Source organism: Capsicum annuum, chromosome 11, assembly GCF_002878395.1.
Source record: "Capsicum annuum cultivar UCD-10X-F1 chromosome 11, UCD10Xv1.1, whole genome shotgun sequence".
In the NCBI taxonomy this organism is placed as follows: Eukaryota; Viridiplantae; Streptophyta; class Magnoliopsida; order Solanales; family Solanaceae; genus Capsicum; species Capsicum annuum.
The window spans coordinates 47,759,200-47,774,556 of NC_061121.1; the positions used below are offsets into that span (position 1 = coordinate 47,759,200).

Consider the following 15,357-nt stretch of genomic DNA (forward strand, 5'->3'; position numbering starts at 1 on the left):
GGAGCATGTTGGTTATATAATATCTCCCACATTCCCAGTACAGTATTCAATGTATATTCAGTTTAGGCATGCTTGACCAAAGCATATAGATTTACAGTTATTCAGTTATACAGATTTTAGTCTTTCAGTTTATTGATTATTTTAGAAATATGTATATGTTTGGTCTTGCATTCTCAGATATTATAGTTTCCATGTATTCATGCTCAGTTATTTCATGTTGTTTAGTTAGCTCTTATCTCATGTGCACAGTACCTCATGCATTTTAGCCAGACCTCATCTCATATAGCAGTACATTTAAAGTACTGATTGCATACTTTTATTTGCGCTATGTTGTCTTATAACATTGGTTCAGATGCTCAGTTTCCCGGCCGCTCCTAGACAGCTCAGCGTACCTAGCAGTAATAGTGGTGAGTCCTCATCTATCGAGGGCATGATTGCTTATTCCGGTTATTTCAGTAGCTCTTTATATTCAGTCAGTCATAGTTAGTTGGGGGCTTATCCCATCAACTCCTTAGTCAGTTAGAGGACTTCCAAACAAACAGTTAGATAGTCAGTAAGTTACTTTCAGCTTTTATCAGTTATCTCAGACATAACAGTATTACATACTTCAGTATTTTTAATTTTCAACAGTTTATCAGCTTTCTTCCATTTATGTTATATCAGTGCCATTTTATTCAGTGCTCACAGCAGGTACCAACTCATAGGTTATCTTGTAGTCACTAATGACCATAAGCACCGTTGTCGCGACTAGGGGTAGCCTTGGGTCGTGACAAAAAATTATATTATTTACATCGGAGTTTTGATCTCGACCTGTCAGAGTTTAAATTTTTTATCAGAATTGGTTTTTTTTGACAGAGTTTCTTCTTAAATCCTTTGGTTACGTGGGATTAGAGGAATGCTCCTCCAGAATCCCCTATTTCCCTCAAAGAATCCTCTTTATTCTCCTCTCACCTCCTTGTTCTTCAACATAAATGGGTATTTATAGAGAATTTTGAGGTTATTTAGGGAAGGGGGAATCGAAGGGGTAAAAAGAAAAAATGATTTGAAATTTGAATTTCAAAATTGAGATATGATTTGAGCTAAAATTGTACAGAATCCAAATGTTGTTGCTGAGTCATTATTGATGTTGGATACTGTCATTGGTTGTTGGGTATTGTTGTTGTTGTTATTGTTGATTGTACATTGTTGAAAAAGGGTAAAAAAAAAGGTAGTGGTCCGAGTATTAAGATGTTCAGGTTGGGCTTGGTGTTGGTCAATTTTGCAAAAGAATGGGTTGTTGGTTATAAAAGGAATTCAACTCAGGCTTACATAATAAGAAAAATTACAAAAAGTAACAAACTTAAGTCTATAATTACAATAAATAGAAACACTTTTACAAAATTAGATTTTATAGCAAAAGTAGCATTATTTTGCCCATTAACTACACAGGTGCGTGTTTTACTCCACATAATTATAGAAAGTAACAAACTTAAGTCTATAATTACGATAAATAGCAATATTTTTACAAAATTACATTTTATGGCAAAAGTAGCATTATTTTACCCATTAACTACATAGGTGTGTGTTTTACTCCATATAATTTATCTTTTCCTATTTTTTTCTCCATTATTTTACTTTCCTCCAATCTAACTGTATCTTCTACTCAATTTTTTTTCAATTTTCACCTATTTGTCTCAAATTATTGATAACTATTGTGCTCCATCAAATAAGGTATTGCTACTGATAGTTATTGCATGTTATCTCTTCCATATACTTTATATATTTTATAATTTTTGTATTTTTTCTTCAACCTTGTTCAACCCCAAAAGATTAGCCCAACTTTTTTGTTTCATTACTCTTTCAAATGAATGCTTTCGATTTTGGTAGTGAAAAAATGAAAAACAGAGTGATTCTGATATTCCACAATTTCAAAAACATCGCAAAGCTTTTCGAATCGTTAAGCTTTGTGTTGGAGTTTTTGTGCTCTTATGGAGTTCTACTCGGTTGTATTTTGCTGTCAAAATCTCCAGCGAGTATTTTTGGTAACTTATTGCAATGATACTTGGCCTTCTTTTCATTCTTATTATTAGCAACGTCATCATCCTAACTCTCTTCTTCAAATCCAATCGATTTTCCAGCGATTCCTTAACAGTCTGTAGTAGTACTGAAACTGAACTCTATGACTAATTCGTTCAAAAGGAAGAAGACTGCTCTGGCAATTTCATTGCTCTGGAGCATCGAGAAGAGACTGTCTACCAAGACAAACAGACTATACTTGAAGTGAATGCTCAGACCATTACGAAGGAAACAGAGACAAAAACTGAAAAGGATTTTTTATGTGTCACCTTGTAGAGAGTTGTATTTGTTACCTGTAGAGAGTTGTATTTGTTACTGTTTAAGATATGAATTTGTATTTTATTATTTTATATGTGTCACCTTTATATTTCACAAATACATATGAAGATATATAGTATAGTTATGTTTGTTACTATTTAATATGAATTTGATATGTATTTCGTAAATTCATGTTAGAGTCATATTTTGTATTTTGTGTATGGTAATATACATATGGATCAGACGTGTATTCTGTAAATATATGTGCAGAACTATATGTATTTTTTTAATGTAATATGTAGTATGCGAAAGAAAACATATGCATATTATGTATTTTATATTATTTTTTTTGTAAAAAGTACATGTAATATAGATTTATGTCATTATTTTATTTTATAGGTGCCGCGTGATCATATATCCATGGCAACAGTACTTTCAGGATTTGCACCATATATAGGATGTCACACAGTCAATGATATTAAATAGCGTATTAAGGCAATGTTATCAAAGGAACAGTCCAAGATTTTTTGTCATAAGAATATTTGTGGTGTCTACATAAAGAAGAAAAAATGTGTAGTTCAAGCGCAATTAGACAGATGTATTATGTCACAAATATATTATAAATTTTTTGGGGTATGTGCATATATTTGTATTTTGTATATACAAATTCATATGTATTTTTGTACGATGTTAAATTTGTCTTTGAATTGTTCTATGTCATTCTAGAGGCTAACAGATGTATTTATTTATATTTTTACTGTTTAAGATATTTGTTTAAGATATGTATCATGTATTTTTTTATTACCTATATGTATATGTATATAATTGTCCTTTTTGTTATGGAGATTTGTGTCTTATATGTATATATATACATATGAGTCAGATATGTATTTTTGTAAATACATATGCAAATACATATGTATTTTTGTACTGTAAACAAATATGCAAATCTGTATGCCTATGTATATGTGATATAGAAAATATAAAATAGAACCCAAAAGAATATGAAAAGGAAAAAAAATTCAAAAAAATAGAAAGAGAAATAAAAACTAGATATAGAAGAGTAAAAAAATAGAAAAAGAACGAAAAAAATTCCCAAAAAAAGAAGTGAAAAGGGAAAAAAAAGAAAAGAAAGACAAAATAGAAGCTAGAAATAGAAGTGTAAAAAAAAGCGAAAAAAAGAAAAAAAAATAAAAATAGAAAAAAAGAAGAAGAAAATGAAAATAGAAAAAGAAATAGAAAAATATGAGAAAGAAAAAAAATAAGAAAACGAAAAAGAAAAAAAAAAGGACAAAAAGAAAGAAATAGAATAGAGGAAATAAAGTTGAAAGAAAAAAATGGAAAAGAAGAAAAAAAAAAGAAAAGATGGAAAAACTAACAAGCAAAAAAGTCAGAGATAATTAGAGAGTGAACGAGAGAAAAAAAAATAGTGATGATGCTTTATTTTGAAATTTTAAAGATCATGAAAATAATAATATTCAGAATTGAGTTTGATTTGAAAAAAAGAATCTATTAGATTAAATAAGAGTATTTTATGGAAAAGAAATCTACTGCTTTAAATAAGATTTAAAGTAACTTATGAAAAAAGAATTTGCTGCTTTAAATGCATAGGTAATTATTCCTTATTTAACTCAATTGGTTTGAGTAAAAGAAGTAACTGTAATTTCGTTTGTATATGTATTTATATAGCAAACTTTATCTAAAATACAAAATACAACTTATTGTTATTCGTCGTTATGAAGCAATTGCTTTGAAAATCTTAATTATAGGCATAAGTATGCTAGTATGCTACTTATGAAATTTTTGCTAAATAATAAAAGGAAATGGGTTGGGTAGAAGAAGAGTAAGGTAATCATCCAAGATTCAAAATCTAGCCAAATTAATTTAATTAAGTGATCAAATAAATCGAAATTGAACATGAATTAATACCTATTTAATTCCGAATTTCTTGATTTGATAACATTAAACAAATATTTTTCGCATAAATTATTTTTGATAATAAATTATATCTCAATCAAGATTTTACTCATTTGAATTAATTTTCGAGATAACCATTGATTAAAATTTATTTTTCTCGAAATAATTACTATTTAAGTAACAAAATTATACGATTTCGTATATACGAACACAAAAATATATAATTGTTACTTAAAATGACAAAAATTACCTTGATAAATATTTTAAAAAGTTTTAATCCGGATAAGATAAATATTGTAATTATATTTAAAATAAAAAAAATTTAAAATTAAACTTAATTGTGAAGAATAAAAATTAGGTGCTACAGCACCAAAAACTTTACAACTCCCAATGAAACGTGAAGTTTCTCATCAACACACAAAGAGGGGAAAACCCAAAAATAATACTCATGTTTCATCTAAAGATTCAGCCCCTACGTTACCAGAATAATTCATCACGACAATCTTGCAATTCTTTCGGTTAAGAGCCTCTTAGGGGTCATTTGGTTGGGAAACAAGTTATGCTGGGATTAGTTATACTGAGATTAGTTGTACTAGGATTAGTTATTCCAGTATTACTTTTTAGTGGTTATTTGATTTGTGGTATTAAAAATAATATACATGAGATTCTTTTTAAGAATAGATTGTGTGTTTATAAAAATAACCCTTACCTTATTTAGTTTAATAATTATTTTTATGAAAATTGTATTGATAAAAATAATTATTAAACTAGCTTGTTGCTAAATTTGTATTGAAAATTGTACTGAAATATGGGGAATCACACGCCTCTTGACAATTTTTTTTTTTTTTAAGTTATAGGTTGTAGTTGCATTCATATGTTCCTCAAATCAAACAACACAACATATCATGAACAAATCAAAAACTTGTTTCAGCATTTTCTACAGCAGCAGCAACTCTGAAGAAGTTGCATGAATATGGGACTGCATATATATATATTGTTTAACTCCATTTTGTTCAGTATTGTATTTGTATTCGGTGCATTGTTTTTGTTTTTGGTTTGTTGCCCGTCAGGACGTTTCGGAATGACAGAGTTATTACGTCAACTTGAAAAATGAAAGGAAAGAGTATTGGTAAGTTTTTACGATGTCGTTTGACGTAGGATTGCCTTTTTCGTTGTTCCTTTTAATGTTTTTTTAACAAAATATATTTGACAACAATTACTTTATTTAACTTCTAAATTTATTTATTGTAAAATAAGATGGGCAATTTACTGGCCATGTTCATGGAAAATAAATAAGAGAAATTTTTATAAACAGCATAGTTTTGAAGCATATTTATCATACATTGTTATATTTTTTTATAATTATTAAATATAATAAAAACTTTATTTGAAGTGCGATACAATAAAGGCCACAATACGGATTGAATTGTGATAATAAAATGAAAAAAATCGCGATAATTTTTTTTTTTAAAAAGTAACACATTTATAGGACAAAAAATAATGCAATCCGCTTAATTCAATACCTCAACTGTTGATAAAGTGTTTCAATTATACATTTTTCATTCAATTTTTTTTTTATATGTGTTCTCATTCATCTATTAAGTAGTTAAGTTAACCACATAAAATATGTCATTTTTTTTAAATATACGCATTTGTCTCAATAAGCTGTAAAATCCTAGATTTTTTCTAGTATGTAAGACAAAGGGATTGGGGTAATTTTGTCCTTTTCTAATTTTATTCCAAGAATAAATAATGATAGAATTGTTATCCCACCAAATGTGTGAATAACTTATTCCGGTACTATTTATTAGTCCCGAAATAAGTTATCCTGAATATTTCCAACCAAACATGCATTAAAATTTTTATTCCGGGATTATTTACTTCTGTACCTCACACCAAACGATCCATTACAGTTCAAATCTGTTTCTACACATTCTTTCGTTTATAAAGATATATAATTAGCTTTTGATATATCTTTTTCGATATGAGTCTGTCGAGATACACAATACATTCAAATAAGATACATTTTTTTCTTGTAAAATATACAAAATTAGCTCCCGATACATCCAACAAAGATATATTCTTTTCTTTGTAAAGGTACATAATTTACTCCCGATACATTTTTTTTAATTTTGAGTCATATTTTTTTCTTATAAAAGATAAATAATTAGCTCTCCATATTATTTTTCAATTTTGAGTTTATTGAGATATATAATTAGCTCCCCGATATATTCAATGAATATATATATTAGCTTGGATTTTTATAATTACTTTGTAAGGGTTAAAGTTTGATAAGTTAAAGGTGTATTACGTTTATGTCATTTTAGCAAATAAAGTTTGATAAGTTAAAGGTGTATTACGTTTATGTCATTTTAGCAAATATTTTGTTTATAAAATCACCCATTGAAAAAGTTTAATAGAACATATTTCTTTAATGAATTTCATTAAGTTTTAACTTTCATTAGTGTGAAGGACCAAAATCACATATTCATATTAATTAAAAATTACTTATGCCTAGTTGAATAACACAAGAATCAAAACTGAAATAAACCTATGACAGATAACCCAAATCGTGATTGCTCAAAGTTCCAATTAAAGTTTTATTTTATTTTCATTGGAAACGCGCACTTATTAAAGGGACTTCCAATTAAAAAGGATAAATACGTTGTCCAATTAAGTGAAAGTGCTTCAAGTTTTTTAAGTTGGGTGGGAGGGGTAAAGTTTTTTGAGTTTTTTTTTAAAAAAATTTTCATTCCAACAACTTGTCCAGTTGTAGAACAACTTTGATAGTTGTTCGACAACTAGGCGCAGTGATCGAATAACTACCAAAGTTGTTCAATAACTGCATGCATCTAGTTGTTCAACAACTAGGCGTAGTTATTCGATAACTGCACCTAATTATTGAACAACTAAGCATAGTTATTCAACAACTGAAAAAAGTTATTCAACAACTGCATAAAGTTATTCAGACAACTAATATAATTGTGCAACATCTATCTCAGTTGTTCAAAGGCTTTAGTTTTTTCAAAGGGACAAACTTGGAAGGCCTTCTGGCTTATTTTTCTCCTTATTAAAGACCCGTTCCCTGTATCGTGTTTTCCTGTTGACAAAAAAGTGGAGGAGAAGTCATTTGCAACCCTAATGGAACCTGAAAGAGATGACGCCATACTCAAATTCCATCCAATGAGTCACTCCCTAAATTGCCAGAAGAAGTAATTATAGCAATACTTGTAAGAGTTCCAGTTAAAAGCCTCTTAAAGTTCAAATGTGTTTCTAAAGAGTGGTTTGCTTTAATCTCCATTCCTCATTTTGTGAAGACCCATCTTAGCTTTTCTGCTAAGTATTTCACCCGATATAGACTTATGTTGGGAATAATAAAAGATCATCCGTTTAAGTACCCTGTTAGACATTGTTCGGTTAGTTCTTTATTTTATGAGGCTGTAACTGAGACATTTGACTTGGATTATCCCATCAAACCCCCTGGAAATTTTGTTTTCATTGTGGGTTCTGTTAATGGGTTGATTTGTTATTGTATTGGGTCTAAACACTTGGTTCTGCGGAATCCGTCTACTAGAAAGTTCAAGGAATTGCCTGACCTTTTATGCCTACACAGACGGTTGATCACCGTTTCAATTTTGGTTTTGGGTATGATGAGGTTCGTGATGATTATAAGGTAGCCGCTATTTTCCATGAAATCACTAAATGCTACATCAATGCCAAAATATATAGTTTAAAGAGTGATTCTTGGACAACAGTTGATGACCATCAAGGTGAGATGGTCTACGATGGTTTGGGCAAGTTGGTTAATGGGAAGCTTCACTGGCTTACTAGCATTGTTGATGGTGGTTGGGACATCATGTCCATTGATTTGGTTTATGAGAAATGTAGGAAGGTGGAGCAGCCCTGCTATGGACGAACATTTCCTTTTAACACCTGGAGTGTTGGGAAGTGATTTATTTGTGCTTTGTAGCCATAAGAGAACTGATGTGTGGGTTATGAAGGAGTATGGGGTTAAAGAGTCTTGAACAAAACTGTATACCATGAAACATCCTGACTCTGTGCTTTCTTTGCCCCTTTGCATGTCGATTGAAGGTAAAATTTTGCACGTGTTTGAATCAGCTTTAACAATATACAATCCAAAGGATGACTTTATGAGATATCCAGAGGTTACCAATGTTGAAGGGGATGTTCATCTGTAGGTGGAACTCTATATTGAAAGCCTAGTTTGTCCAGTTTTACAAAACAAACCAATGACACAACATTGAAGTCTACAAAGACTCAGTTGAATGACAGTTTGTAACTAACGACGACTTGTAAGTGTTTGCTCTCGACATTTTTCGCGTGTTGTTCAGTTTTACGTTTTTTATTAATCAAATGTAGAACATTACATTACATATGTAAGTGCCCTCTGTACACCACATCTACTGTGATATCACGGTTCTCCTTTTTGTTGTTGCATATCTCCGAGGAACAACCACTTGCAAGATCAGTTTTCAGTTTGTAGTTTTTGGTAACTAGTGCATTTTAAGTAAATGCTATTCTCTTTTAAAGTGCTTCTTGAGGGTACTTCCTGTGCTACTTTAGACAAAGTAAGAGTAATGAGTACTAAGGCAAATGTGAATAAGCCAATTATAATTAGCATATATGGTCCCAGGCATTGTCATTGTCTGATCTAGGGCCTTTGTTTACGACATTTTTAGTTACGAATAATGAAGAGGTTGCAAAATCACTGAAATCATCGAATAACAGTTAAGGTCTGATACATCATTAGGTTTGGGCGTTCTCCCTTGCGGATAATTCAAAAAGAAAATAGTCGAGGAAATATCAGGGGCAGTAATATTCATATTCATTCGCTGTGATATTTGGAAAAAAGAACAGAACTTGAAAAAGTTTAAAATTGATAAGTCGATGCTCGGAAAAGTTTTGTACACTGAGGGTGTATTTGGTACGAAGAAAAATATTTCTCTAGAAAAAGTGATTTTCTTATGATCTTGTAGGTTGAAAGAGAAAATTGTAGGAAATGTTTAACTGTGATGATCTTGAGTGTATCAGGCTCTTCTCCACAAGTTATCCTCTCCATATTCCCAAGTTTCTACTTGGAATATGACGCATTTCCCGTTTAAATTTCCTTTTTTGAAGGTAACATTGTATAAATAGTAAAGCTCAGAACCAAAAAGCTACCGAGCTGATAGCTTTACAAACAAGAGTATAGGAAGATCCCATTCTTACAGAAAAACTTAGACATTTCCAATTAATTCTACCAAATCCCCCACTTTTTTCCCACAAATTTTGTTTACACCTAAAAAAGAAAAGGCTAAGACAGTTCATTCTTATTTTCTGAATGGGGTTGCTAGTGCCTTAAAAAATTCTTGAATTTCTTTCGTTCCATATTGTCCACCATACCACAGCTGGAATGATAATCCACGAGTCTTCTTCACTGTCTCTCCTCCCCACACTCTTCCATCAGTTTAGGAGTTCTAAAGTGGAACTGGGAACAGTCCAACTTATACCAAGGATACAAAAGAACATGTGCTGCAGATTTTTAGTCTTCTTGCAGTGTGAGAAGAAATGTTCATTGCTTTCATTATCTTGACCACATAGAGGACAATTTGAACAAATCTGGAGACCTCTTCTTTTTAAGTTCACTTGGGTGAGACATGCTTTCCTTAATACCAACCAGTCAAAACAAGAGACCTTGTAAGGGATTTTGACTTTCCAACTAAGTTTTCAGGGTCATACCATGTTAATAGAAATTCTATGATTCAAGTTCCAGTATACAGACTTGACAAAGATGAGCCCTGTGCTGTTTAGTTTCCATTGGAGTCTGTCAGGCCCGATTTAAGGTTCCGCCAAAAGAGTCTAACTGTTGAAGCATAGCAGCGTAAGACAGTTCCTGGGGAGGTGTTTTGGAGATGCTTGGAGGCTAGAGGAGACCCCGTGGCGTACATCAGAGCGATTAAGGACATGTACGTAGGAGCGAAGACTTGGGTAAGGACGATAGAAGGGGATTCAGAGGATTTTCCTATTTTGACAGGATTGCACCAGGGATCAACTCTTAGTCCGTTTCTTTTTACCCGAGTTATGGATGTTTTGATGCGACATATTTAGGGGGGGTGCCTTGGTGTATGTTATTTGCTGACGATGTAGTTTTGATTGACGAGACCCGAGGAGGTGTTAACGATAAATTGGAGGTTTGGAGATAAACCCTGAAATTGAAAGGGTTTAAGTTGAGTAGGACCAAGACGGAGTACTTGGAATGTAAGTTCAACGACGTGACTCGAGAGGACGAAGTGGTAGTGAAGTTGGATTCGCAGGTTGTTTGTAGAAGGGATAGTTTTAAGTGGAGAGATGATCCAGGGAAATGGAGAAATTGACAAGGATGTCACGTACCGTATTTTGGCGGTGGATGAAATGGAGGCTTGCCTCGGGAGTTTCGTGTGATAAGAAGGTGTCTCCCAAGCTTAAAGGTAAATTCTATAAAGTGGCGGTCCGGCCGACCATGTTGTATGGAGCGGAGTGTTGGCCAGTTAAGAACTCTCACATCCAAAAGTTGAAAGTGGCATAAATAAGAATGTTGCGTTGGATGTGTAGATTGACTAAGGGAGATAAGGTTAGGAATGAATTTATTCGGGCGAAGGTGAGAGTGACCTCAGTGGAGGATAAGATGCGGGAAGTGAGATTGAGATGGTTTGGGCATGTGAAGAGGAAGGGCACGGATGCCCTGGTTTGGAGGTGCTAGAGGTTAGCTTTGGATGGTTTCAAGAGGGGTAGAGGTAGGCTGAAAAAATACTGAAGGGAGGCGATTAGACATGACATGGAGTAATTACATCTTACTGAGGGCATGACCCTAGATAGAAACATATGGAGAATACGGATTAGGGTAGAAGGTTTGTGCATGTAGGGGAGTCGTAGCCGGTAGTTAGGTGTGCTTTGGGGTGGCCTTGCTAGTATGATAGGACTTTCCTTATAGGATGGAGTCTCTAGTTAGGTGGCTTGGGGGAGGTGGGTGCTTGCGGTTTGATAGTGTGTCGTACTACTTTGTGGGTGCCTTATTTCTATTATTTCATCTTGTCTCATGTTTTATTACGACTTTATTTACTGTCAATGAGTCTTGTCTCATGTTTTGTAGGTTGATAAAATGTTTCATGTTTTATTACGACCTTATTTTCATTTTTATAAAATAAAAGATGATTTTTTGAAATGTATGATCTAAAATAAATCATAAATATTTGTGTAATTATAAACCATCTTATGGCAATTGGCGGATAACACTTGAAAAAAAAAGAAGAAAAAGACCGATATCACTTTTGTAGGTCGATAAATGCTTTATTCATGATCAAGAAGTAAAATAACATACTCTTTAGTTTGATGTACATGGTTTGAAAATTCTAGAATTTTTCATTTTTTTAATCATAAAAATGAAGTTAGGAGTTTTGTAAAGAACATGACAATTCAATGAAATACCATAGGAATCAGTCCCATGATCAGATTGACCTCAATTATTGGCTATCTAAAAGGAGATAGACGGGAGGAAATGAGATCTTTTGCTCCAACAATTTGAAAAGAATAAAGATATTTTATAAAAAAAATATAAAACTAAAAAAATTTCTAAAAAGTTAGGAAAATTATTTCTCCCATTAGTTGGTCTGTCTTTGTAAGTTTGGCTACTCAGGTAGCTTATGTACATCTATAATCTATAGTATATTAAGGGGTCGTTTGGTAGAGTGTGTTGACAAAAATAATATATGCATTATTTTTGTGTATTATTAATGCATTGTTTGGTATAATTTTTTGTCTAAGGCATTAGTTATACACTATATTGGGTATTGGACTATGTATTACTAATACCCCTTTTTTTCTATGTATTAGTAATACAACACATTTCAACACATGTATTATAGTATTAAATTACAGATTTACCCCTCAAAATAACCAACTTCTTTCTCACCATTTTTCCGCATCTTCTTCTTCTTAATCAATCATTTTCTTATTTTTTTGCTTTCTTTCTCTTTATTTTATTCTGGCAAATCCCGTTGATTTTATTCTCAAGAAGTAAAAATTGGGTTTTCAAGATTTCATACCTTCCTCAAATTATTTTAGCAATGAAAGTGAGCAAATAGAAATTGGGTATTTGGGTAAAACAGTGATGGTTGTAAAGGTGTAACCTCTTCTCCCACCACGAACCTGCCATGTCTCTTCTTTATCCTTGATCTTGTTTATTGAAGTGGCTAAGTCCGATCCACTAGTGTGAACAGATCTCCCTTTTTTTTAAAATCTTATGTTAGAAAATTGAGTGGAAAATTGTCTGTTTTAATGTAGAATGGAAATCTACAAATCTGTATAAAAAGGATAGTTTGGTAAATAAATATTTCTTCATAAAAATTATACAAATATATATTTTTTTAATACATTAAACCAAACACTGCATAAGAAATAATACTGCATAACTAATACCAACATTATTAATACTTGTGTTAGTAAAGCAAGCTTTATTAATACACCTTATTCGGCATTATTTTTATATACTCTATCAAACGACACCTAAAAGTGTAAAATCCCTTAGAAAAGTGATTTGAACTTTTTATTCTTCATTAAAATACTTTGCAATAGACAAAATCGTCATTTCACCTTTTTCACAATTAAATTTCACAAAAACAAATTATTTTCGCCAAAAATATGTCCTATTTGATTTATGAATTCTCTCTTTTTCAAACTACTCAATTTCCCATTAGAAAGTAGAGAAAGAAAAAAGAGAAAGAAAAAGAGAGTCCGAAGTTGTAATTGAAAGAAAAAAAAAAGAGACCTGCAATGTAAGGAAAATAAAACAAAAGTCAACAACATTGATTGATTAGGGATTCTCATACAGTAACCTAAGACAAACCAAATTGAAAATCCGTCAACCACTGTCGAAAGCAGGGGAAGAAAACAAAATCGTGAAGCTTGGCCTTATTTATCAGGGAAGGAGCGGAGAAAAGAACTTCTGGCCTCGATTTCTAATTTAAGAGAGAAGTAGAAGAAGAAGGTAAGTTCTTAACTTAGTTTATAGATTTAATCTGTATAATTCATGGCTATAGATTTGGGATTGAGAGTTTAAAAATCAAGGGTGAGAGTGATAAAGAAATCTTTTAAATTCTCATGAACGGGGCGAGAACATTACACAATTGGATTGTAACGTTTGTATTTTCGGCTTAATCAATGAATAAATAGTATGTGGACAATAAGGTTATTTTGATTCCTCATAGTGAGGAAAGCCAAGCCATCAATGAGGTTGTTTTCATGGGATGAAGTACAAATTAGGTACAAGTTAGACAAAGTGAGGGCTAATAATGAAATTTCAGAAGTTTGGAATTTTATATTAGTTACGTGTTAGCCTAAATGAAGAAATTAACACTAGATTGACATGATGTGATTATAGATTCGATCGAAGGAAACCATACAAGTTGCTCGAGGTGACGAGTTTGGTATTCTGACACGAGTACTGTGAGTAGTAACCTTCCCATGATTTGTGTTTCTTAACTTGGATATTTTATACATGATTTTGAAGAAACAAGAATTGTTGAATGCTTTGAAATTGCATGTGGGGCAAGTCTTTTATTTGATATAATACTAAAATTGGGTATTTGAGATGTTTACAAGATATCTACCATTAGTTGAGATATGATCATTTTGATGTTATGAAAGTTCTTCACTTACTTGAAAAATAAGTATTTTTGACATGTGTTTTATTCAAGTTTACATGTAATGTGATATGATATGAACTTTAAATGATATGTCCTATTCTGAAAAATGCTTTCAGATGAATATTTATCGTTTACAAAGAAAAAAGAAAGTATAAATGAGAGTAGACCTTGATTTGAATCTCGTAGCTAATGGCGGGATTGTTAGACCTGGTGCACCTTGTATTTACTGATTACTGTTACAGCCCTTGCTAGCGGGAAGGTAGAACTAGCATATTGTTACTGATATCCCTCGAGTAGGGACCTACTGATATGATATTTGACTTTTTTATGAAGGGTCCACTATTATTGGCTATTCTTGAAGTAGAAAGCCACACTGAATACATGATTCATTCTTGGAAACCTCCCAAATATGTATTATTTGATATGATATAATACTTATTGAGTTTATTATTGAACTATTAGTTCATCTTGCTTATATGAAACAAATGATACTATTTATTGTTACTATGTTCTAAAAGAGTATTTATTTCATGATGTTTTATGACTTGTCCCGATTAAAACGGTTGTGGTTAAGTGTTATTATTCACTGAGCTAGTGTCTCACTTCTTGCTATTATTTTTACATTGAATGCAGGTGACGTTGGTAAGGATTTCGCTAGCTAGAAGATTCGAGTTGGTATATTCATGGTGAGCCCCGCATTTGTTGCGTAGGCAACAGTTTAATTAATCGTTATGTTCTTCTCCTTGAAACTCTTAGTCACTCCATAGACACTTCTTTAGAGTTTGAGTATTCTTTTATTATTTCGATTTTGTGAAGTTATTGACTTCTTCTCATGGTTTGGAGATGGATTTCGTATTATTATTTTGTAGTGAATGGGTGTTGATGGATTTGGTGGATCATGTTGGTGTTATGGATGGATTGGTTGTGACGTTGGGTTGTTGTGTTTATTGAATTGAGACAGAAATTTTTTTTTTTGATAGGCTCCAAAACAGAGGAATCTTTGTCTGATTTTTTGTAGAATACCGACGAGGCTAGCTTTGGAGTTCTAGCCTTCTTAACGCCGGTCATAATCCTATTTTGCATCATGACAAAGTTGGTATCAGAACTAGGTTTTTCTTGTGACTAATGGAGCACATGTTATTAGTACAATTATGGTTATGTTGTAGGCCATTTCTATAATCTTGATTATGTGAACACGTGATAGTATGTGTCTGTATTTTTTCTAATTCTGCCTTACGCGTGCGACTAATAAGGTCTACTAGATGAAACTAGCATTGCCTTTCGTTTTTTTTTCAAATGCCTTGAACTTATTCATACAATAACAATACTAGTCCTAGGTTCGGGAGGCATAAAGGGCCACCTATGTAACACCCGTCTTCCCAAATTAAGAGGAACAAGCAAAAGTAATTGGAAATGCCAAGAAAGAGGTCGTTATCCCACTATGAGG

General features: G+C 32.1%; 1 protein-coding gene and 1 long non-coding RNA gene across 2 annotated transcripts; both read left to right on the forward strand.

Moving 5' to 3' along the window:
• Window positions 1–7,831: 7,831 nt before the first annotated feature.
• On the forward strand, window positions 7,832–8,182 carry LOC124888834 (F-box/kelch-repeat protein At3g23880-like). The gene has a single exon (XM_047400121.1). It carries the CDS (start codon window positions 7,832–7,834, stop codon window positions 8,180–8,182), a length of 351 nt encoding a protein of 116 aa, XP_047256077.1.
• A 4,632-nt stretch (window positions 8,183–12,814) lies between these two features.
• Window positions 12,815–14,885, forward strand: LOC107853573. The gene is made up of 3 exons (XR_001669819.2): window positions 12,815–13,252; window positions 13,646–13,710; window positions 14,544–14,885. It is a non-coding gene; the product is annotated as an uncharacterized LOC107853573 (long non-coding RNA).
• The last annotated feature ends 472 nt before the right edge of the window (window positions 14,886–15,357 follow it).

Coding starts and splice junctions, on each gene's coding strand:
- LOC124888834 (XM_047400121.1), top strand. CDS start 7,832: ATGCCTACACAGACGGTTGATCACCGTTTCAATTTTGGTTTTGGGTAT.